This window comes from Pezoporus flaviventris, unplaced genomic scaffold (assembly GCF_033815535.1).
Source record: "Pezoporus flaviventris isolate CSIRO_AGI_PZ_B2104156 unplaced genomic scaffold, CSIRO_AGI_Pfla_v1 ptg000031l, whole genome shotgun sequence".
In the NCBI taxonomy this organism is placed as follows: domain Eukaryota; kingdom Metazoa; phylum Chordata; class Aves; order Psittaciformes; family Psittacidae; genus Pezoporus; species Pezoporus flaviventris.
This window is the reverse complement of record NW_026892579.1, coordinates 25,819,332-25,843,662: the sequence shown is the minus strand read 5'-3', so window position 1 is coordinate 25,843,662 and position 24,331 is coordinate 25,819,332. Positions and strand designations below refer to the sequence as shown.

At 36.5% G+C, this 24,331-nt stretch overlaps 1 protein-coding gene across 8 annotated transcripts in view; it reads left to right on the top strand.

Moving 5' to 3' along the window:
• ADGRB3 (adhesion G protein-coupled receptor B3) overlaps positions 1 to 24,331 on the top strand; it is a 469,027-nt gene that overhangs the window by 198,736 nt on the left and 245,960 nt on the right. For all 8 annotated transcript variants that reach the window (XM_061460537.1, XM_061460535.1, XM_061460541.1 and 5 more), the window contains 5 exons: positions 1,194 to 1,358; positions 4,948 to 5,112; positions 5,943 to 6,107; positions 12,438 to 12,539; positions 13,081 to 13,187. In XM_061460537.1, coding sequence (XP_061316521.1) covers positions 1,194 to 1,358; positions 4,948 to 5,112; positions 5,943 to 6,107; positions 12,438 to 12,539; positions 13,081 to 13,187 — 704 coding nt within the window. The remainder of the gene's footprint in view (positions 1 to 1,193; positions 1,359 to 4,947; positions 5,113 to 5,942; positions 6,108 to 12,437; positions 12,540 to 13,080; positions 13,188 to 24,331) is intronic.

Sequence of the window (24,331 nt, the reverse complement as noted above, 5' to 3'; positions counted from 1 at the left end):
TACACTATTTCACCCTCCAGACACCCTTCAAACAGACAGGGTTGCAGAAACACACAGTTATGTGATATGGAGTGTGATGCTCAGTCTGGGTAGTAAGTGTCTGTATTTTTCTTAAATGTCTAGCATTACTACAAATCTCATTATTACTTTCCTTTCCTCATAAGCCTAATTTAAACCTGTGCAACTACTTTTATTTAAGCAACAGAAAAATAACTAAAGGTTGCTTTTCAGTATTTTCCAATTTATAAAGAACTGGCTTACCAGTGCATGTATGGAATTTGTTTGCTAGTACATGCTTAACTGTAATATAGAAATTTCTGAAAATTTAACTCTGTTTATGGAAAGGGAATGTATGTAGTATATAAGCACATATGGATATAGTATTTTAGTTTGTCTTGCAGCTGGAAAAACATCTATGATTCTTTATAATATGTAATACTTGTGTATAAAAATATTGGTATGTGTTTGTAATTTATTGTGTATCCTGAAAGTATTTGAGGTTTGTTGAGTGAGCATTTAAGATGAAATGGTGCATGTATTACTGAGTATATTAAATCAATGATGTTCATGTAAAGAAATACCACAAATCTCTTTTGCTTCTGTGGTCTTGGAATTTTTGAGGAAGACAATCAAGCAGATCATACCATTTTTCCACCAGAATTTAAACAAGTGAAACAATTGTTTTAATAATTGTTTTTAACAATTGTTTATGATGTTGACAGTAAGAAATGATTGCATTTTTTCTATATTTTCAAAAGAAAGCTTAATTTTGATTGCTTCGTGTTTTTAGAGCTGTCTTGTTAAATCATTATATCCCTGATATTCAAAAAAACTAGTCTCCTGAAAATCAGGACTGTTAAACATGTCTCAAGTCAGGCACCAAAGATATTGTAACTTTCTTTTGAAAAGGGAAACCATCTTTCTTAAAAGAGTAAAAGAAAGAAAATATGGTAGTAAGATTAGTTTAGAAAAAATGGTTCAAAGTTAATGATCTCTTAGAGAAAATATACTTTAAAAATAGAAATTAACTATATTTTATAAGGGATTTATTTCCCAATGGTAAATATTACCTATAGTGATTTATTTGGCATTAGCAAAATAATTCCTATTTAAAATATTGATCTTGTTTATTTTTAAAGCCTTCTGTTACTTGTGTGTCTGTTTCTGGTTAAAATCTGTTTGGTTTGTTGCAGTACATGGCGTTTGGGAGGAATGGTCACCTTGGAGTTTGTGTTCATTCACATGCGGTCGAGGCCAAAGAACTAGGACAAGGTCATGTATACCTCCCCAGTACGGGGGAAGATCATGTGATGGACCTGAAACACAACATAAACCTTGCAATATTGCACTCTGCCCTGGTGAGCTCATATAGGAACTCTTTGTTTTGTTACAGTGTATTCAATGTGGGTTTGTGATTTCTTTTATCACCCTTCGCACAGGAAAAACGGTTATGCACAGTGAGCAAATGGGGTAATGTTGTTCATAATTCAGACTGTACTGATTAAAGAATATAATCAGGATTGTAACTCTGCTCGAGGTACTACACAAGCAGATATCTAATTTCTTCAAGATACTCTCCCTCTAGGGTGGGGTACGCTGTGTAGGAAAGCTTGATTCAGGGTGGGTCTTGGAGAACCAAAAGGCAAACAGCTGAGTGTGGCTTAAAGGGAAACAATCAGAGGACAAAAGGTTTGTGTCCACTATATCTGTTTGCATTATGTTTATTAGAGGTTCACTGTAAACATTCATTATACAACAAACATATTTGGGAAACCACCAAATTTTAATTTACATTAATTTATTCAAGGTAGGTAGTATTTACTTGTGTGCAGAGAGAAAGGCTGAAACAAGCTAGGGCATTATTTGAATCCCACCATTACAGTAAAGATTTTAAGGGACTCGTGTGTATTTATATGCATGTATAGATGTAGACACGTATGTATGCATACATCATAGAATCATAGAATGAAACCATAGAATGCAACCCCTTGCAATGGGCAGGGGCATCTTCCACTAGACCAGATTGCTCAAAGCCCCATCCAGCCTGGCCTTGAACATTTCCAGGGATGGAGCACCCACAACTTCTCTCAGCAGCATGTGCCAGTGTCTCACCACTCTCACAGTAAAGAACCTCTTTAACATATCTAATCTAAATCTACCCTATTTCAGTTTAAAGCCATTACCCTTTGTCTTGTCAATATCTGACCTTATAAAAAGTATATATATATCTATAAATAAAATGCATATTTTATATACGTGTATAATATATAAGTATTAACATAAGTTTAATAACCATAAAGATTATATATATTATGATAATTTATTGTTATTGAACTCATTGTAAGACTTAGGTATTGTAAAGGTATGAGGTAGCTGTAGTGTAATTTCTTTCATAGGTTCCGTCTGACAGTGTGAAGGTTGCCCTCGCAGTGAGTTTGTTGAATATCCAGAGTTAACAACACTGCTGTAAATAGATTCTCTGTGGCTTGAGCTCTTCCTGAAAATGGTTGATGGGCATTTCAGTAGCAAATGGTTGTCTGATGATTTAAAAACAGAGATAAAGGAAAAAATGGAACTTAGTCCCTCAAAGAATTAAAACTAAATTTCTTAGATTTTTTTTTTTTCCTAGTCCACAAAGTCTACTACAACTTTAGGACAATTTTAAAAAAAAAAAAAGTTTTAGTGCTGAATGTAGCTGCAAAAATTTCGAATTAATCCAATTTTTGGCCAAGTTGGTAGCAGTGCAATTGTACATGTGCCTACGCAGAAGTAATTAACATGATATATGAACATGAAGCAGAGTTGACAACAAAGTTAAAAAAAGGAATACCAAATAAAATAGCAGAGAAGAAATTAATGCATTCAATTCACGTCAATATTGCAAAGAAACAGAAAAGATATTTCATCTTAGCTGTCAAAATAAGAAGTTATTTGAGAGTTCTGGATTTTGAACTGTCATTTGTACATAAATGACTTTCACCAGAGGTAGTTATATACTGGTTACAGTCCTGCAACTGTTTAAATCTTTGCTGAATGCTAAGATTTGCTGTAATTTGAATGTTCAATTTTATAAAGGAATCTTCTTGCTGAATTCTTTAGTCTTTTAACAGTATTTCTGAAATAGAAACCTCACACGCTGTTTGCTCCTAAAGGTAACAAGAAGATATGCAAAATACATACGAGCAGCCACAGAATGAATTTTCACCAAAAACACTATAATAATTGATTCAATCTTTCCTACCCTAAATAATACTATATAGCAATGAATAAAACTAAAGAGGTTGCACTGAAATATAATTTCCATAATGTTTTCTTCTTCACATAAAGCTTTTATGATTAATGAATGCAAGCAGCTTCCATGTTTGGAAAGATTTCCATTTTCTGCTGAATAAATTATCAGGACACAGTTTCATAGTTTCAGAGGCATTTGCATCTAGAAGTGGTTCACAACCAGGCATTACATAGAATATTTAATATAGAATTTTAGGAAAAAAAGCCTCTTCAATCCACTGGTTGCCAAGATCCTAAGCATTAGAGATGCCAATAGTAACTGAACTGTTTAAAATGTTGTGTAGTTACGATCAGACAACAGTAAAATAGTTCACCTCTATATTTTACTAAACAGCGGTGCACCCATGCAGACACAGTATGTTCAATCACTAACCTAAAGATTCTGCTTCCTCTTTTAATTAGTACCATTAACTTAGGAAGCTGCTATTCCACCCCTCCTTTAGAAGAACCCTGAAGTCAGGGGTTAGCAAATGCACTAAGTAAGATACTACAAAATAATAGTTATATAAAACAGGTTTTCAAGGACAAGTATTAATCAAAATTATATCACAACCTACATTTTGAATTTATATTGGGTAATTGCAGCTGCAGTGAGGAACTGGTGATTGCTGAAGTCTGTATGAACACAGGATTCTGAATTATCACAATCAGTAATAACACATTTCATAACACCCATTTTCAAAACTACCATGTAGTCCTAGTATATATTTAAGACCATATGATTTTTCACTTCTATGGAAACCTAATCAATCTGTATTTTTTATTATTTTGGTTTTTAATATTTTTATTTACCTCAAGAAGCTTTCTGATATGTAAAATAAAAAAATACCAGCCCTAAACCTTTACCCGTGGGAATATTCTGTCAAACTCAAAATGTATAGACTAATACAAAATGCTAAACACAGAACTGGTCACCATATCTATAGTGTTTAAAAATTCAGCTTGACAAATTCAAAAGGAAGATTATGCAGTATGCGTTCTGCACAAGCAGACCTGAGGAGGAAGGAAAGCGATTTTCGTCCTACATTTTACATCAATAAATGTCGAAGAGCTGGGATCATTTACGTTACAGGGAGGATTAATGCTAAAAGTATGCTCAACAATATAAAAGTGCAGAGAACAGAGCCTGTGTAAGACAAAGTGGTAACTCCTGTTTTCCTATTGCTATTTGACTAAAGAGACCTAATTTCATAGTCAAGACCAGTAATCTTATAAACTGATGCATCTGAATGATCACTGCATCTACAGTAAATTGCTCTGAGGGGCTCAGGGTTTAAATGATACAAGATTGGCCTCCACTTTTGCCTAAAAAGACAAGACAAGTCTCTTATAAGGCCTTGTTTTTAATAAGGCCTTTCAAACTGCATGGTATGTGAACAAAATAATTCAGCCTTTTTTGTATCAGTGTACATTTAGAGGAGATGCAGCGTTCTTTACTTGAAGAAAAAGGAAAACAGTTTTAAATTATTTTAAAGTAGCTCATAATGGCTGTACTTGATTGCTGCCAGAAGTGAACCATCTTCAGGCTAGGCACAGTCCGAGGGTCTGCATTCAGGTCTAAGTTGAAACCCTCTAGCCTAGAAAGATGTCACAAAGCCCTTCCTGGCTTAGGTGATAACTCTGCTGTATTCATCTCTTTTTTGCCTGCTGTGGCAGTCGACGGACAGTGGCAAGAGTGGAGCTCGTGGAGCCAGTGCTCAGTGACCTGCTCCAACGGCACCCAGCAGCGGAGCCGGCAGTGCACAGCAGCAGCCCATGGCGGCTCTGAGTGCAGAGGGCCCTGGGCTGAGAGCCGGGAGTGCTTCAACCCTGAGTGTACTGGTGAGTACCAACTGGTGCAGGGAGCTGCATCTCTGCTTCCCCTGCTCAGGGGAGACTCAGGACAGTCTTGCCAGTAGTTCTGAGGCACTAACTGGAGATACACAGGCAAGTTCCCATGCTACCACAGGACTCGGCAGGCTGCAAAGGGCCAGAGAAGCCACCTTTAGAGGGAGACCTGGGGCCTCATTCACTTTAACTGATAAGACAAAAGCCGAAGGGTAAGTCCAGAAAGGCTGCATGATGGGCTGTGTATCAGCTGTTTGTTTTTTTATCAACTTTTAAAGGACATTCCTCAGTTTCAAAGAGATATGTTTGATTCCCTTTTACACTGAGACTACTTCATGATACTCTGGCAAGTATAAAAGAAGCCTTCCAGGGTGGGTAAATTATATTTATACCATCTTTCAAGCCTCATTTGCACTGTCGGAGCATGTAAAAATCAAGCTGCTAAAATATCACATGCAGAAACGTTTTAATTTAGTTTTTTAAAGGGTACTTATGTGCATTATAAATGTCTTTGATTACCCTACAACAACACTATGCAAGTGTATAAAAAAAAAGTACAAAAGGGACAATATATGTTTTGCAGTCTAAGTGAAAGTTGATGTGCACCAATTCCTTTTATTTTATCCAAAGATGCAAGTCACTTAGACAGCAATCCTATATTCAGGAGCCAAGTAAGGACTTCCTCATCTTCCCTGTGTCTACATCTACCATTTCTGTTGCTATCAGTTATATATGGGGAGGTTTTCCTCAAGTAAGGAGTAAACTATATATCCTCCTTTATGACTGTCATCATGTCACCATCATAACTGTGTTTTTCTGAGCAGCAAATGGCCAGTGGAACCAGTGGGGCCACTGGAGTGGCTGTTCCAAATCCTGCGACGGTGGCTGGGAGAGGCGAATAAGGATCTGTCAAGGTGCTGCCGTGACCGGGCAACAGTGTGAAGGAACCGGAGAGGAAGTTAGACGGTGCAGTGAGCAGAGGTGTCCTGGTGAGATGCAAATATAATCGCTGTTATTGTCTACACTGCAGTATGGCTTACTTTAATGGTCACCTCCAGCAGAGACAAGTCAACATCCATAGAGCAGTAGCTATAGAGCCATATCTAGCCTTGCTTTAGACAAGTCACTGCTGGTTTTCTTAGTAGAGTTGTGTTTATGTAGGTAGGTGTAAAATAGCCCCATTGGATATATGAGCAACGCATCAATGTTTTGAATAAATCAAAATGCCATAGTAAAGAAACTTATCAGAAAAATATTTCATTGCATAGGTATGCCTATATTGTCTGGGACAGCCATTCTTTTTGAATTCACTGTTTCTCAGAATATCAGGGCTGGTTTTGTAAATCGTATGATTCCTTTCATCCAATAGGCAAGAGACATCTTTGTCATATATTTGGGATAAATTCCATTGCAGGAAAAAAGTGAACCTTACTGTATTGTATATAATGAGTGAATACATGTGAAACATTTTATAAAAAGTAATTTAAAATGAAAAGGCACATCTTTCCCATTTTAATATAATGCTTAAATATATTTATTTGCAGCACTTTTTACTTTGCCCTCCCAACAGAATTAAGCTTTTCCCCCTGAAAGCTAATAAAGGTGTACTTTTGAGCTTCTTCAAAAGTGATGAATAAAGATGACAGCTGGTGAATCTGATCATGTATAAGTGTAAAGACACATTGTCCTAAAGTAAAAGGATACATTGGTGGATAGGTGTAAGATAACAAAATAAGGTGTAAGGAGTATAAGATGTCTTGGCCATTCACTTGGGAAATTATGTGTTCTCACCTGCAAGCCAGGAAGCAGCAAAAATCAATTTAGCAATTTCTTTTACTTCTGGATATTTTGATGACTTGTTCTCTGATAGTCAGAGAAAGGCCTTAAATGGCAGGGATGATTTGGTTCAGGACATGAGTAATACATCAGATGTGAATTTTATATTATCAAGTTATGTTATATTTTCATAGGCAGCATGTTTATCCCTTGACAGCCATCAATGAACAGTTCTCAAGGTGTCTGCAGTACAGTAGAACAATGAATCTCATTGCATTTGAAGAATAACAATAGGACTATTTGTACTTACTAGGTTATAATACTACACGGGAGAAGTTAACCAAACTTAACTTACGTCTCAAATGATCTCTTTAATTTTGATAAAATATTCATTATTTGAATAGCAGTATGAAAGAGTATTTGTACTTAATTCCTGAAAAAATATAATTTCCATAGTTTATGCAGACTTCCTCTATAAAAGCACAGCACTAAGAGAATGCTAATATGAATCTTCTCAATAAGCAGACGTTCCTATCAACCAGCTTCTGCTTATAAAACCATTCTTGAAATAATTTGCATTTATATGTTTAAAAGTAAAACCATGCTGCTGCAGTCCAATTTACAAAGGTTGCCACCTGCTGTTAATAAAATACTTTACAGATGTATTTACAAGTCAAACGCACACAGGGTTTTATTTGCCATTTGGTAAATTTATTTATTTACTTGATTAATTCTAGATTAGAATCAGTGTGATTATAGAAACCATAACCTAAACCACCTTTTGATAAGCTATACTTGTGCAGAAGATTAAACATGAATAACAGGTTTGATTTCTTTGTTTCTAGACTGACATTTAGGAAATCAGCTTTACATTTTATCAACACCAAGCAAAACTCAAAAATGCTATACAGAAATGATCAATCAAAGTATAAGCAAATTTCATTACTCGTATGATTTTCTTCAATAGCGCTAAAATAGTTCAGCAAAGCTATTTTTGTCTCAGTGGTTTCTTTTTCTGTGTAAGTCATTGAAAACATGACAGGCTGAGATGTTGGTTTTTTTTTTCTAATATTAGAATTGCTTTGCCATTAGCGTAAGACCAGATCCTTAGCTCTGTATATCTGTGTAATGCAGAGGTCTATAAGCTTACAGAAAATTAAATTATAGCTGACTTTAAACTGTGGAAGCAAAAGGATAATTAAAACTTTTTTCTGTTATGCTGGCTGCTGTTAAGAAGATACTTTGCAAACAGAGCTGTCTGTTTCAGACTGGCTGAAGATCTCGACTGGACTTTTCATAGTTTGAGTCCTGTTTTTTTTGACCATTATAAAGTATTTTCGTTGTAGCTGATCAGTGATTCTCTGCAGATGGTTTGGGCAGGGACTTAATTACATCAGACACTCATAGAAGCTGAATTTAAGCAGCACTAAGAAAAGCAGGCTTAGAAATATTACATGAAAGTTGTTTTCTCAAACATCTTGACTTATAGAGTCATAGAATCAACTCGTTTGGACAAGACCTTTATGACCAAGTCTAACTGTTACCCCAGGACTGCCAAGTCCACCACTAAACCATATCAGACCATGTCACATTTCTGGACAAATGCTGAGTATCTTTGTGATTTATTTCACAGCTATGAACTTTAAAACGGTTGTTTCCTTCTTATTAATATGCTGGGAATGAAAAACAAATATATAAAGATGTTTTGGCTTCAGCCATTGTTCTGCTGTTACATTCCAAATGTCTAAAATTAGATTTAACTCCCAGTAGGTCAGCAGTGTTAAGGATTTAGAACTCTGAATTAGAAGCATCCTTTTGGGAAGGCTAACTTCAGAAAATGGGAAACAAATCAGAGACAGGAAAAAAACTTCCAGATTTGCTAAGCTGCTAGCCATATAGGAGTCACTGCAGAAAACTTACACAGAATGAAGGAACAGTAGCTCTTTCTCATAGGAATAAGGGAGACAGCTGGCTAACAAAAGAAAATCCAACCTGTGACTGATAAGGAGTTACATGGCAAGTTGATCAGAAACTTTTAGAGAAATGTGTGAGAGAGACAAGCTAACTCCCATCGAATGTGTCAGTAAAAACTTAAGAGCTGTGAGAACTGAGAACAAAGTATGGTATTATTCAGGAGAGAAGACTTCCATAAAATTATTTTTAAGATAATAGGACCATGTTCTCATTAGGTTCCAATAATATAGAATAGGTTTCCAGAAATACTGAATTCTATAATAGTTACTTCTATAAGAATTCTATACATATCCCAATATTTATGCTTTACCAAGATTTTACATAAAACAGATTCTCATTTTTTTTCTCATAAGCCTATTGTCAGTGGTAGAAAACATAATACAGGAATTGTTTTGACCAAAATGTTTCTGAAAACAATGATAGACTACCTTGTTTGCTAATAAAAAGATAACAGTGCACAACTTCTGCTGAAGACTAGCTCATTATTTCCTACTGAAAGTGGAAGTTTTCTTCAGCATCACCACTAGCTACATACAGTAGAATATGAGAAGGGGAAAAAGAGTCAAATAATTGTCAACAAGTAATTAAAATTAAACCTGTATGGTTTGGTTTAGCTCTGATTACAGCACTATTCTACAAGATGTTCAAAATCTTTTTTCCATTGCCTTTTTTTGAAGATAATTTTGCCTGTGGCATTGAATTAGGATTCAAGAGACTAACTGTAGTTCTAGCTTTATTTGTAAGCTACTGTGTTGTTGACTAACTTGTTAGCTGCCTAGGTAGATCATATACTCTATGAGGTTGTGTTTCTGTTGCTTTGTGTGTTGTTCAGAGCTTCCTTATATTCCAGGTGGTTTGATTGCCTCTTGGAGATTTATGTCCTCTCACCAGTAACATCAGAAAAAGACTGCTTCTAGACCGCAGACTTTGTTGAGTGTTTATGCTTAGGTGGAATGAATTCAGGCCTATCATTACAGGGGTGGTAAATCTGAGTACATGCTATGTGTGGGAAGATACTGATGAATCACATCATTAGTGAAGGAGAGATCTGCTATTTATTTGCCAGTTTTAGCAAATTTACCTCGGTATCTGCTGTTTGCTTCTAAATTTTAGCAATTCTCTATGATTTTGTACAGCTAGCTTACATTTATCTGTGTGTGTGTTATGAATTAATTGTGCCATAGTTAGAGAAATACTTGAACTGGTCCTGAGCAGAGCCAGAAAGGTCAGCAAAGCTTTTTAACTCAGATATAATACCACTGCAGTGTGACTGTAATGTCTTCATGGGCAACATTGGTTGGAGCCTCACAGATGCTTTAGTGTGGGTGGATGCCTGATTAGTAATTTCTGCCAGCTATACTTTAGCTTTGTGAAGAGCTGGTTTGTTTTTTATGTGCAGCAGTGCTTGATCTAAGGTATTTGTACAATGCATAGTCAGCCTGGGACCAGGAAAGCTTCTTTACCTGGGCTAAATGATACCTCTTCCAACCTCTGACTTTTTCTCACATCTCTTTCCTGGTAACTCAGTCTTGGAAATGCCTTTTACTCTGAACACAATGCACAGGTGCACAGATTATCTCTGGCACTAGGCTAAAATTAAAATATAATCTTGAGTTCTGAAAAGTGTGACACAAAGGCACACAAAAAGTACCCTTCCAAATAGATGGGAAATCTCTGATACTACCTGTGATGTGCTAACATAAAAGAGAAAATATGGTGTATATAAGTATGCATAGTTTTGGTTTGGGTTTTGGTTTTGGGGTTTGGTTTGGGTTTGGTTTTTTTTTGGTTTTGGTTTTGGGTTTTTTTAATAAAATAAACCACATTTAACATTCAGTGTTTGGAGGGAAGTAAGAGTTTCAGCTCTAAGAATCAGCACGTAAAGTGTTGATTAGTGAACACAACACATTTGAAATGGCCACAGCTGCATGACAAATACACTTCTCAAAGAGCTCTAAGCTTTAGCAAATTTATGTGATTTATAAGATTACCTCCTCATTATGTTAATTTACACTCCCCAAATCAGAACATTTGTTTTGTTTATAAGGTCATAATAGAATGGAAATTCCATTTGCTTATGTCACCAGATGGCTTATGTTTATCAAAATCTGGCTTTTCCCATTTTAACACTGGCCTGATGCATTCACTTTTTGGCCATGTCTAAACCAGTGCTAGTATTCTAGATTATGAATATAACTGACTTTCTTTGGGTTTTGCCATTAGTGGATCTCTTGATTTTTTAGCAGCACCGTCTTGATTTACGATTCAGGAATGCTGATGGTGAGGCAGATTTAGCAAGCAATTTTTCTTCCCGACTGTGATTCATATTAGTATTACTGAGCCATCTGCTAGGTATTCTTTGTCCTCCACAAAAAGAGGGTACATCTTTGTGTAGAAGTCTGCTCACTTCCCTTACTCACCGTAGAGTCAGCAGAAGAACAAAACGGGAAAGATGGACAGTTTTGTGGGTTAGGAAATGGGATTGGCACAATCTGTGGTATGTTCCTGCTTCTGCTAGAGATTTCCCATGCAGCCATGGGTGAATCATTGAATTGCTTCCTGCCTTATCACCCCATCTGCTATAGCGATAGACTTTTATTTCTCGCTTCCTTTTTCTTGTTTTGTAGCTCCTCTGCTGTAATACAGTGGGGTTCAATTTTCCTGAAATACAAATAATAATATTCATGGCTTTTCTCTGCTGAATTTGGGATTAATTAGATTTCAGCAACTAGTGTTTTTCAATTGTGAGGTGACTTCAACCAGATGTTTGCTGTGTTAATTTACTCAAAAATCATAAACCGGGAATCTCCAGTAAAAAGAAAAAAAAAGAAAAGGAAAATGAATCTGTAAATCATGACCATGTGAAAAAAAAAAACACGAAGCATTTGCAGAAGCTTTTTTTCCCCATGCAGTCCTGTTACTACAAAATTGTGAAAATATTTTTCCCTTTAAATGGCATTGCAATTTTGTTTTGTAGCCCCTGTCCTGGGTTCAGTTCCACATTATTGACTATACTTGCTTAATTACCAGCTGGCACTGAAACACATTTCAAGGAAATAACCTCCTTTTTGGTCTTCAGAATATACAGCTCTCATTTGATACCTTTCACACATTTAACGTTTCAGCTGTGGTCTCAGAACAGATTCTTTCACATACAGTTAATTTTTAGAAAAATCTTTAAAAAATTTAGTGTAAGAAAGATAAGCATCACTGCTTATTACATTTTAAGAGTCATAATTTTCTGATAGGTGCTTAATGTTATTGATCAAAAGAGAGCAACAAAAAAGATACAAACCTATAAACATTGAGACTGAAACCTAGAGAATGTTTGTTTGCTGAGGAAAATAAAAGTACAGGTTATATGAAATAAATAGCATCACAATGATATTATAAAAAACCTACAAGTTTTGCATTTTTCATTTTTGTGCTTCATTCTTAAAATTAAACCAAATTATATTAACATATACATCTCAGGAAAAATTAGGATAAGATTGAAGACATACAGTTCTGATATAAAATATATTTTTAATGTTAATGTTTCTATTTAAATTCCCATTTTTAAATGGCAGCACCGTATGAAATATGTCCTGAAGACTATTTGATGTCAATGGTGTGGAAAAGGACCCCAGCTGGGGACATGGCGTTCAATCGATGTCCTCTCAATGCCACAGGTACAGTATTATTTTGAAATTTTATGAACAAAAAAAAAAACTTTTGCATTGTGTTCTAGACATAATCATCATTACTAGACTCCTGTACATATGTATATATGCATGTACATGAATATATCTATATGAAATGCACATATTTATAGTGTACATACATAAATATAGTGTATGCATGTACATATACTCTTTCTCTTATAGCTTACATATAGTCTCTGTGGTATATATGTATACACATACATATATGCATTATAGCCAGAGAGAAAAAGCTCAGAACAAATCAATTTGACATAACCTATCAGGCAAAGTGAAAATGAAGCAAAACATAAAAATCTTTGTAATTAAGAAAAGACTGCTATAACCCCACCAAGTGAACACTGAAATGTATTTCAGGGTCTTATACTACTGTTCTCTGTATACTGACAATCATTGCATGAAATTGTTTCTCTGTGTGCTTTTGAAATAGCATGGAATGTAGTTTAAATAAGGTTCATTCTTTCCAGTTGCTCTCACTTATATAAATATTTTCTGTCTTTGTGAATTACAGGCACCACTAGCAGACGCTGCTCTCTCAGTGCTCATGGAGTGGCCTTCTGGGAACATCCAAGCTTTGCTAGATGCATATCAAATGAGTACAGACACTTGCAGCATTCAGTAGGTGCAAAGCCAGCTTTAGTACTTGCTCTGTTTATTCATTACTAATCACTGGTGTGAAAAAATCCCTTACTTATTTAGTTTCAAGTAAAATTTCTGATAATGACTGCCAGGAGGTAAATAGACCTAAGTAAGAAGAATTTGTATTAATATATATTACTCTAATGTTATATATTGCTGGGGTTTGAGTGAAAAAAAAAGCTGTCTTACTGTAAAAATGGAAAAATTAATCAGATTCCCTTCTTTCATGTCCACTGTGAAATTTTTATAGAGGTCAGAGGTAAGACATATTTTGGTTTATTAGAAAATGAGACGTGAATAAATGAGGTTTACTGGAAGAGTGACCTGATGAGTAATTTTATAATACCTTGAATTCTTTAATTGCACGCCAGGAAGTCAGAAATAATGTTCTCTTTGTTATCAAATTTATAACTTCACCTTCAAATGTAACGATAGGAAACGATTATAGTTTAAAGCTACTGCTCTAGATGAAGAAATATTATGGGGGCTTTTAGTATGCTTAACAAAAAGTTTAGTTGCAAGGCACATGCATTATACATTTATCTACTACCTAAGCATGTTTATATGCATAGATGTAATACATTGTATATATTGCATTATAAATATACTACCATGGTATATTCTAGGTATATTCATTACATTCTATTTCCATAACCAAAGCATTCAGCCAGGTTAATACTATTTGTGGGATGAACTTACTTGAAGAAGACTCATGGACAATGAGTTTTGCCTACATGATGTACTTTACTGACACTTTTATTACTCTGCCTCCTTTTCCAAAGGCCACTTCTCCATTTATCATTTAGCAGAGGAGCACTTCTGTAGCATGTCTAAAAATCTTTGGTGGCTTGAAAAGTAGTAGCCTGGCTGTCATTCCTTAAATCTGTCTTGCCAGATAGAGGACATTTTAATAAATTCCTTTGAGCTGCATTTCTGTTTCATTAGATTCCAGTTTAATTGAGGTCCGGGATTATTTTCAGGGTAAGACAAAGTAAGCATTACTTTTAAAATAACATAGTGTAAGTCCCTAATGAAAAGAAACTTTCCTATTTTATATAGCTGTCTGTATATTGTTCTATTTCTTTAGTGTTCATGTTTAAAGAAAAACACCTTAAGTTGGCTGTAAATACTTTGCATTTTATATTTTTGATATTGTATTATTGTGCAGCAGCTGCATATAGTATGCTGAAACATACATTGTGGGCATTGACCTCAATATATTTGTATTTGATTTTCTCAGAGTCTTTATTTTGATAAATAGCATAATAAAGGCAATGACCACAGGCAATACATATATATATGCATACACACAGCTTTAAATACTAATAATGTCATAAGGTAGGTCAAAAAATCACTTTTCTGTGATTGAAACATTGAGATATATCAAAGTTAAGCAAATCACTTCCTTATTTTATTTAAATATTCCAATCTTCTGAAATATTTAAAGGATTTTGAAATATTTTGAAGTATTTAGTCATCTTGACCCGCATGATGAGAAGATGGTCCTTTTAGAGTTTTTTTCATCTGCTCTTACCTTTTCAGATTTCGTATTAACATTTATTCATAGTGTTGATCCTCATGTCACTGATTCTCTAGTAATATTCAGGCATTTCTGTTTTTGCTATTGCTAGAAGTCTGTCATAAGCAACTCAAACAGTGGGACAAGCTCTTTCATGTTATTCAGTGGTTTGACTTACCTGGCTAACTTTTGGTGAGGCACTGACGTTTTTTGAAGAGCAGCAAGTCTGCCCGGCAGGAGGGGGTCATTGTTTGACAAAAGAAAACATTTTTAACCCAGATCAGATTTATCTAGTTTTCTATACTTTTTTTTTTTTCTAAATATTAAAAGTATGATTAGATCACACTGTGAAATAACTTTTGCCAAAGAACATTTAAAAATACCTAAGGCTTCTTTAAAATTATGCAAGCATCTAAACATCATTCAGTTTTGTCTATATGCATAAAAATTAAAGGAGAAAAGTTGATTTCTTTTACACTTTGAAGCTGTTCACAAAGAAAATCAGCTTGGTTTACATATTACTCCTTCTCCAAGTGAACAACACAGCTTATTTAAAGAATTGTAGAAAATAGAGTAAAGACCTATCAGGTCATCGCTCTGCAAATGTAGGCTTGTCCCCCCACGATACATATGTCCGCTCTATAAATCCCTGAAAATAGGGCTTTATAAGGAAGCTGCTGACAGACGGTGTTGCTATAATAAATATGTGTGCTTATGAAAGCACTTGTGAGATGCCTCAGTGTGCTTAACTTACCAATAAAGTTACTCTGCCAACTCAGACCAGGAGTAGTGGGGGGTGTAACTCAGTTCTCTGTATGTTCCTGTAAAATCTGAGTCTGAGCTGAATCCCTTTCATTTCTTACCTGAAATACATAAAACAAAACTAGGCACATAGTCTTCAAAAATGATATTTCTAAAGTTGAATTAAAGCAATTGATATACATAAAATACTTAACACATTAAAATATACCCATGTGGAGGAACGCACATGGGTACCTGTTTTTTTTCCCTCCAAACAAACCACATATGTTCCAGAAACAACACAGAAGTCACATATTTGAATTCACATGGGGCTGTGCCCAAGCACATACTCTCTAGAGAAAAGCATTTCATATGTTGGGAGCCAGAGAATGCTGCCTTGGCCACAGACCCTACTAACCTCACTACACAATTTCTGAACTGGAAACTTACCAGTGAGCACTCTGCCAAACACTCACTAGCATCCTTTAGAGGATAGCATGGCAGGGAGACCACTTCTAGCAGGCAATAAAACATTTTTTTGTGGGGGACAGAAAGGCAGAGAGTTTAACATGAGGATTACAAGCTGTCTATGTTTCTTGGCCTCAGGGCTAGACAATATTCCCATAGCTATTTTATTTACCTGTATTTACTCTTTGTATAGTAGAAACACCTTACATTTGGGCAGCTTGAACTGTGAGCTGAGGGATTCAAGGGTATATGTATTACTGGAGCAAGTACAGCAAAGGGCCACTAAGATGAGCATCTTTCCTACAAGAAAGGGCTGAGAGAGGTGGAGCTGTTGAGCCTAGAGTAGGGAAAACTAAGGAGGGATCTTAATATATATAAGTACTGGAAGGGAAAGTACAAGGAAAACAGAGCCAGGCTCTTTTCAGTGGTGCCCAGTGACAGGACAAGAGGCACTGCGGACAAAATGAAATACAGGAGGTACTCTCTGAATGTCAGGAAACATTTTTTTACTTCTTCACTGTGAGAATGACTGAGCAATGGCACAGGTTGCCCAGAAAGGTTGCAGAGTCTCCATCCCTGGAGACATTCAAAAGCTGTCTGGACATGATCCTGGGCAACTTGTTCTACATGACCATGTTTGAGCTGGGGGATTGGACCAGATGACCTCCAGAGATGCTTTGCAACTTCATCTATTCCGTGATTCTATAGCTACCTGAAAGAAGGATGGAACAAGGAAGTGGCTGGTCTCTTCTCCCAAGTAACAAGTTGGAGGACAAGAGGAAACAGCCTCAAGCTGTGCCAGGGGAGGTTTAGACTGGATATTAGGTAAAAGTTCTTCACTGAAAGGATAGTCAGGCATTTGAATAGGCTCCCCAGGGAAGCGGTGGAATTGCTGTCCCTGGAAGTGTTCAAAAAATATACCTATTTTTAGTGAACCTTAGTGGTGGACTTGGCAGTCTTGGGGTAATGGTTGGACTTGATGTTCTTAAAAGTCTTTTCTAACCTAGTTCAGTCTATGATTGTATGATTCTGTGATTCTGTGACTCCCATGATTCCAGAAAATTGGAAATTTACAAAAGGCAGAAATCCTGAAAAGTTAATTTGTAGACTTCCACTCTTAACATCAGGATGAATAAAATTCATGAATGAATAAAAACATTTTTCCTAAAGATAAACTTTTCCTAGAAATGTTAATACAGGTTTTAAGCAGTTCTTCTCATTAAGCCAGAATTCTATGCTGTATGTGGCGTAGAATTTTACCATATAACCACAGGTAGTTGACTGCTGAAGACTGTTTCCTCACTATATGTACCTAGAGTAGGTTCACTGCCTCATGCACAAAGCTTCTTGTATTTGTACAGTTTTCTCTAATACTCACCTACAAGTGACATAGGACAAATTTCAACCTTTAATAAGCAGTATTTAAATATCAGAAACTCAGCTGTTCTGTGTGTTCTTCAGCTTGAGTCAAGATGTCTGTGGAGACCAAGATGGTGGTTATGTGAATCATGCTAAATGGCATTATCTTTTAATCTCAAAATCTATTTGGAAGTCTGTTTGAAAAGATGAAGAGTCAGTAAAGTAGAAAATACACTTGTGATGCTAAAGATAATATACTTTGCTCATAACCCCCAGCATCATGAATAATTTAGCTCTTTCGCCAGATGCTTACAGAATGTGCTACGCAGAATTACTGCCTCTACTCAGATAGGCATGTACTGGCACTTCAGATGCAGGGTACTGGCACCTCAGAAGAAATCAGGGTTTTCCACTTTTTGATACATGCATCAATATTATACTTACTATTTTATTGCAACAGTTTCAGAGTAATTCAGAATCTTTAATCAATATATCTGCTTAACATATGCTTGAAATCAGGTTCTGTTCCATTTCCAGTTTTTGGTTATGGAGAACTGAGTGAGACTGATTAAGCAAGAAATTTACCTGTGGTCATCTGAGTTAGTGCCTAGACACTGTTCCTTCTTAATGATCATACTTCTCCATATGACAGCACAAAATCCCTAGCATGGTAAAAATAAAATGACTGCAAGGCCTCTGAAGAGACTATTCAGTGGAATATGACGAAACAGTGAAGGGGAATGGTTTAGCTTGTGGAATGCAGATTGACAGTCAGCTTACATCTTTCAAGGGCACTATGCCCTATACTATTCATGTGTAGGAGCTTCAGTAAAAGCAGTTAAGAGGATGATGCACTTCAGCTATGCAACAAACGCACAGCCTGTACTTTCATTAGTTTAATTTACCTTGTGCATTATGAATACAGGCCCCTTTTAAGACTAGGTATGATAATTAGATCATTTTGAATAATGGAACCAATTAGTTATGAATAATTTATCCAACATTTGGTACAAATCACTTATCAAATGAATTCAACAAATACTATTTGACCAGCTTATACACCTAATTGACTAATATGAAAAATTATTCACTGAACAAATTAAAGGACAAAAATGCCAAAATCCATGACATAGACCCTTGGGAAATTATTTAGTTAGCTATAATAATAATACTTAAGGAATCTAATTACAATTGTTCTAACTAAAGCACTATAAGTGGAAAATGCAAAGTGATAAATAGGTGCCTTGCCTTCTGGAATCGTGACCTAGAGGATCAAGCAATAACTTGATGAACAGAAAAAGAAACACTGCAGATTATATATCACTTTTTGTTCTGAATTTCTTGTATTACCCTAGTGTGTTTGCAGTGCCTGTGGCTTTGCATTAAGAAAACACTCTTGGCTAAGCGTGGTGTTTCAGCACTATCGCCAGTCATCTCTGCAACTAGGGAGGGATATTTTGCCCAATAATGCACAAGTTGTTAAATGTGTCCTTAAGAAAGAGGAAATTACAGCAACGAAATTCTTCCAAGTGTCTGTTTTATTGTGAATGGAGGTGAAGTAAGGTTAAGTAAGATCTACTGGCAGTGGATATCCTTTCTTCAGTTCCTTCTGGATAGTTTTTGGTCACATACTCATCACCAGATTTTGGTTAGGAGGGAGAAATTTCCCTGCTTTCTCAAAATTTTGAGGGGTTTTTTTCCACTCATAGGCATAGTTTGAGTTTCCATTTTTATTTCATTTCTAGCATTTCAACTGTATATTAGTGAACTATTAATTAGTCTTGCTGCAACAATTATTCCTGCGATATCTAATTTCTGGTTTGGTCTTTATTGATTTCTAAATGTTAGATCCAGAAGGAGGCTGTCATGATTAATAAGTATGACTCATTTTATGACCTTTTCTTGAACTACTGTATCTCTTATAAGAAGATATCTAGTCTCTCTTGTAAAAGGTAATGGGGAATGCATTCTCCAATTTTATTTATTTTTTTTTAAGTTTCAATCCTCATCTTCTTTCAAGTTTCAACCAGCAAACCTCAAGTGGATTTGACCTGATGAGAAATTTGTTTTGGTGCTTTGATTTTTTTTTTTCTTTGTTCATTTGTATAAACAGGGTGAAATCTTTCCTGAGATATTAAGAAATCCAATTATTTGTTCTGTGACTGGATGTGAGTGACTGCAGGACCAAGAACAGAATCAGTGATTAGGAGTCCATAGGCCTACCTCAGATGGTATCCAAGAAAAAAAAATGCTTCAAGAGTTAATTATATTTTCATCCTCTCTTGAAGCCTGTAAAATTTGGTAGGCTACAAGAAAGAAGACTAAGAACTAAGACCCCAGCATTCGGAATATCCTATATTATCATTTGTATGAACAACTGCTTCATACTTAAAGGCTTCTTCTATATTCTTAATCCAGTCCATGGATGATGGGCACCTAAATTAGGAAAAAAACAAACAAACAAACAAACAAACAAACAAAAAAACAAAACCAAAACCCAAAACAGAACAAAACCAAACAAAAGAAACCCAAACCGAAACAAAGAAACTCGTCACCCTCTGCCCCCACAAAAATCAAACCCAATAAATTAGAGCCATGGTAATGCAGCAAATGAAAATGGGATTAAAATAGTTTGTAAGGAAGAGGAATGATGTTTCATAGTTTATGAGATCTCTATGAGATTAATATCTGAAGGCTGCATGACCAATTTTAATGAAAACTGTTAATGAATAAGATCTTGCCGCAGAGTATTAGAAACTGATTTTATGTAAATGGAGAAAATACTTGACTATACAGGGCTATTTCTATTTTTTACTGTTATGCATGTGTTCTAAGTTAGAGGATTTATTGAATCAGAAAAAAAAAGATTTTTGTGAGGGATCTACTTAAAAAATAAGAGTAATATATCACTGACTCGCCACACACTAAAATAGCCTTTTTGCCTAAAATAAGAGTTCCTCTAAAGATTTTGGGCATTCTGGTTTGAATGAGAATAGTACCACGCTCATAAATAGTGAGGAAGATTAAAGCCTGTCATCAAAATGCTGTTTCTGAAGGTCATCGCCAATATTATAAGAAAAGCTGTACTGATTGATAAGCCCATTTTCTAAACCTATGTAGTACAGTTTTTAAACCTGGATGATGAAATTCTACATTTAGTTGCTTTGATAAAAATAAGGTACTAATTTGTGACAATTTCAGTGATATAACACCTAAATCAAACATGCATTTGTGTGAGCTGGGCTGCTTTTCTATCAGAAAGAAGTTGGAAAACCAAAAAAAAACCTCTTAACTCTTGAGAGTTAATAAGAAAAAATTTACATATGAAATATCACGCTGGTGTCAAAATATTAGCACTTCTGAAGGATTATAGGAACTTATGCAGGTGAATCTTTGCATATCAAACTGATAATACGGCCATAAAAATGCATTTCTGCTGCTTCTAGCTCATACTGTAATTTTGTTTCCCCTTTTTCTGCAGCAGTGTTATTCACATTTTGCAAGTGCTTGGCTAAAATATAATTTGATAAAAAGAACTCTGAGGTGAATAATTATTTGCTCAGTGCAGCTCATTAGAGATGATTTTGTTTTTCCAAATCATATTACAAGGGCAGTGTATCAGCCTGTCCATGTACTTCTCACTGAAATGACTGCTATACTCTGGGGAATGAAAGGACTCCTCCTAAAAAATTTACTGCTCTTTTTTTGCCTGTTTAGTGCTTCATTTCTTTTTATATAGCCGCAGAGTAAAGGAACCAGGCTTAGTTTCATAGTTCTGAATGTACAGGCCTCAGGTAACAACTTTTTTTTTTCTGCTTCAGTCTGCCCTTATATTGGTATATGCCAGCTCTTCACCTTTGCAGCCTTTGATGGGAAGTGAAGTTATATTAGTAAATGATCTGCTTTCCTTACCTTGCCTCCATGGTAAGCCCAGAATTGACAAGTCTACTCTGTTTTGTCACCTTCAATTCTTGACAGAAGGATGGCAAACTGTTTTCTCTCACATCACAAAGCAACTGATCAAAAGATTATGGCAGGTAACAGTTTTCCCTTGCCTCACTAATATTTTTCCATTCTGCACAGGGGAAGATTAAAACTTCAGATAAAAGCTAATGACTTCTGTACTGCTGTTTGCTTGATGGTGAGGGCACTCATTTGGTTTTGAGAAAGTTCTGCCTGCTTTGCCCTGCCAAACTTCTTGCATGGATTGAAATGTTGGATGTTAGAGTGCTTTTAATAACTTATTATAAAGTTACTATCTCTTTCTCAATGTCCTAACAGATCTGCTTTACTGTGTGTAAACAAATATGCACTTTGCCAAGTAGAGGAAATAACCTTATACTTCAGCCACTCATATGAAATATGTAGGCTAGAAACCAACTGCTTTATACCAAGTGAATGGCTCCTTTTTTTTAAACTGTATATTACAAACGGCACCAAAAATGAGGAACTTAGAATGAGGAGAGTGAAATGTATTTAAAGCTTCTGTGGTACCTTCTCCATTCATGAAATTACAGTGCTTGATCCCACCGATATAAATCTGCACCTCAAAATGGCCTGGCTGAACAGAGAGCTTTGGCTACAACTCAGAAAAAAAAGGAGAATTTATGATTTTTTGAAGAAGAGGCAGGCAACTCAAGAGGCCTACAAGGATGTCGTGAGGTTGTGCAGGGAGAAAATTAGAGGGGCCAAATCCCAACTAGAACTTAATCTGGCTATTGCTGTTAAAGACAATAAAAAAGGTTTCTTTAAATACATTAAAAGCAAAAGGAGAGCTAAGGAGTATCTTCATTATTTATTGGATGTGAGGGGAAGCATATTGACAAAGGATGAGAAAAAGCTGAGGTACTCAATGCCTTCTTTGCTCAGTCTTCAATAGTTAAGACCAGTTGTTCTCCAGGTAGCCAGCCTTCTGAAATGGAAGACAGGGACAGGGAGCAGAATGAAGGCCCTGTGATGCAAGGAGAAATGGTCAGCAACCTGCTCCACCATTTAGACACACAGAAGTCTATGGGGTTGGATGGGATTCACCCAAGGGTATGGACAGAGCTGGTGGAAGTGCTCACCAAGCCATTTTCAAGCATTTATCAGCAGTCCTGGATAACCAGGGAAATCCCAGTTGACTGGAGGTGAGCAAATGTGATGCCCATCTAGAAGGTCTGGAAGGAGGATCTGGGGAACTACCAGGCTGTCAGTCTGACCTTGGTGCCAAGGTTATGGAGCAGATCATCTTGAGTGCCACCATGTGGCATGGACAGGACAACCAGTTGATCAGGCCCAGTAAGCATCAGTTGATGAAATGCAGGTCCTCCTTGACTAACCTGATCTCCTTCTATAACAAGGTAACCTGCTTAATGGGTGATGGAAAGGCTGTGGATGTTGTCTACCTAGACCTTCACAAAACCTTTAACACAGAATTCTCCTGGATAAACCAGCTACTTGTGACTTGTACGGGTGTATTCTGCTAGATAAAAAATTGGCTGGATGGCCAAGCCCAAATAGCTGTGATGAATGGAGTTAACTCTAGTTAGCAGCCAGTCACATCTGGTGTTCCCCATGGCTCAGTACTGGGGCCAGTTCTGTTTAATATCTTTATCAGTGATGTGGCAGAGGGGATCAAGTGCACCCTCAGTTTGCAGATGACACCAAGTTGGGTGGAAGTGTTGATCTGCCTGAGGATATAAAGGCTTTACAGAAGGATTTGGGTGGGCTGAATTGATGGGCCAAAGGCCAATTTATGGGGTTTAACAAGGCTCAGTACCAGTTCCTGCACTTGGGCCACAGCAACCGTATGCGACACTACAGGCCTGGGAAAGCGTGGCTAGAAAGCTGCTCAATGGAAAAGGATGTGGGGGTGGTGACTGATGGCTGCTGAACATGATCCAGCTTGTGCCTAGGTGGCCAAGAAGGCCAACAGTACCCTGGCCTCTATCAGCAATAGTGTGGCCAGCAGGCCAGGGCAGTGATCATCCCCCTGTACTCAGCAATGGTGAGGCCACACCACAAATGTTATATTCAGTTCTCTGCCCTCACTACAAGAAAGACATTGAGGTGCTGGAGTGGGTCCGTAGAAAAGCGACAAAGCTGCTGAAGGGTCTGGAGAGCAGATTTCATGAGGAGGTGCTGAGGGAACTGAGATTGTTTAGCCTGGAGAAAAGGAAGCTCAGGGAGCACCTTATCTCTCTCTACCTGAAAGGAGGTAGTAGTGATGTGGGTGTCAGTCTCTTCTTGCAAGTAACAAATGATAGGACAAGAGGAGCAGGTCTCAAGTGGTGCCAGGGAAGGTTTGGATTAGATATTAGGAAAAACTTCAACCATTGGAACAGGCTGCTCTTGGAGCTGGTGAATTCGTCATCCCTGGAGTTATTTAAAAGACATGTAGATGTGACACTGATAGACAAAATTTAGCGCTGGACTGGGAAGTGTTAGGTTAATGATTGGACTCAATGATCTTAAAAGTGCTTCCCAACCTAAATGATTTTATGATCTTTCCAACATATTTCATGCATCTCAATCTTAGAGATGCTATACAAAGTTTTCTCCAAACATTTACCTGGTTTTCTGCTTTATCACATCACAACTATAATTCAATAGGTAAGTTGTTTTTCTTCCTTTCTGCTTTTACATATCTGCTTTTTAGTAGCTAACTATTTCCACTTGTTAAATTCAGGAAATGTCCCCACTATCTTCTAAGCAGCCATAATCATCTTTCCATGTCTGGTTTACCGAAGAGTAATCTTTGTTAAATGAAATGGGCTCACATGGTTTCTTGCTGCTGCTGCTGCGTCTGCTGCAGCAGCCAGAGCTGTTGCCTGATCGCTACAGTGTTGCCAACTCTGTAGCCAACAGATGAACTCACAAGGGTACGGCCAGAGGTAAAACAAGAGATGAAGGCCATTTAAGAATTCAATAAAGAAAGAATTCCTCTAATTTTTCCCTTGAAGTCTATGAGAACTGAAGGAACCTTCACTCCAACAGAGCTGCAGAATGACTGCAAGAATTTGGCTAGACAGCTAGAGGCATAGAAATGGCCACA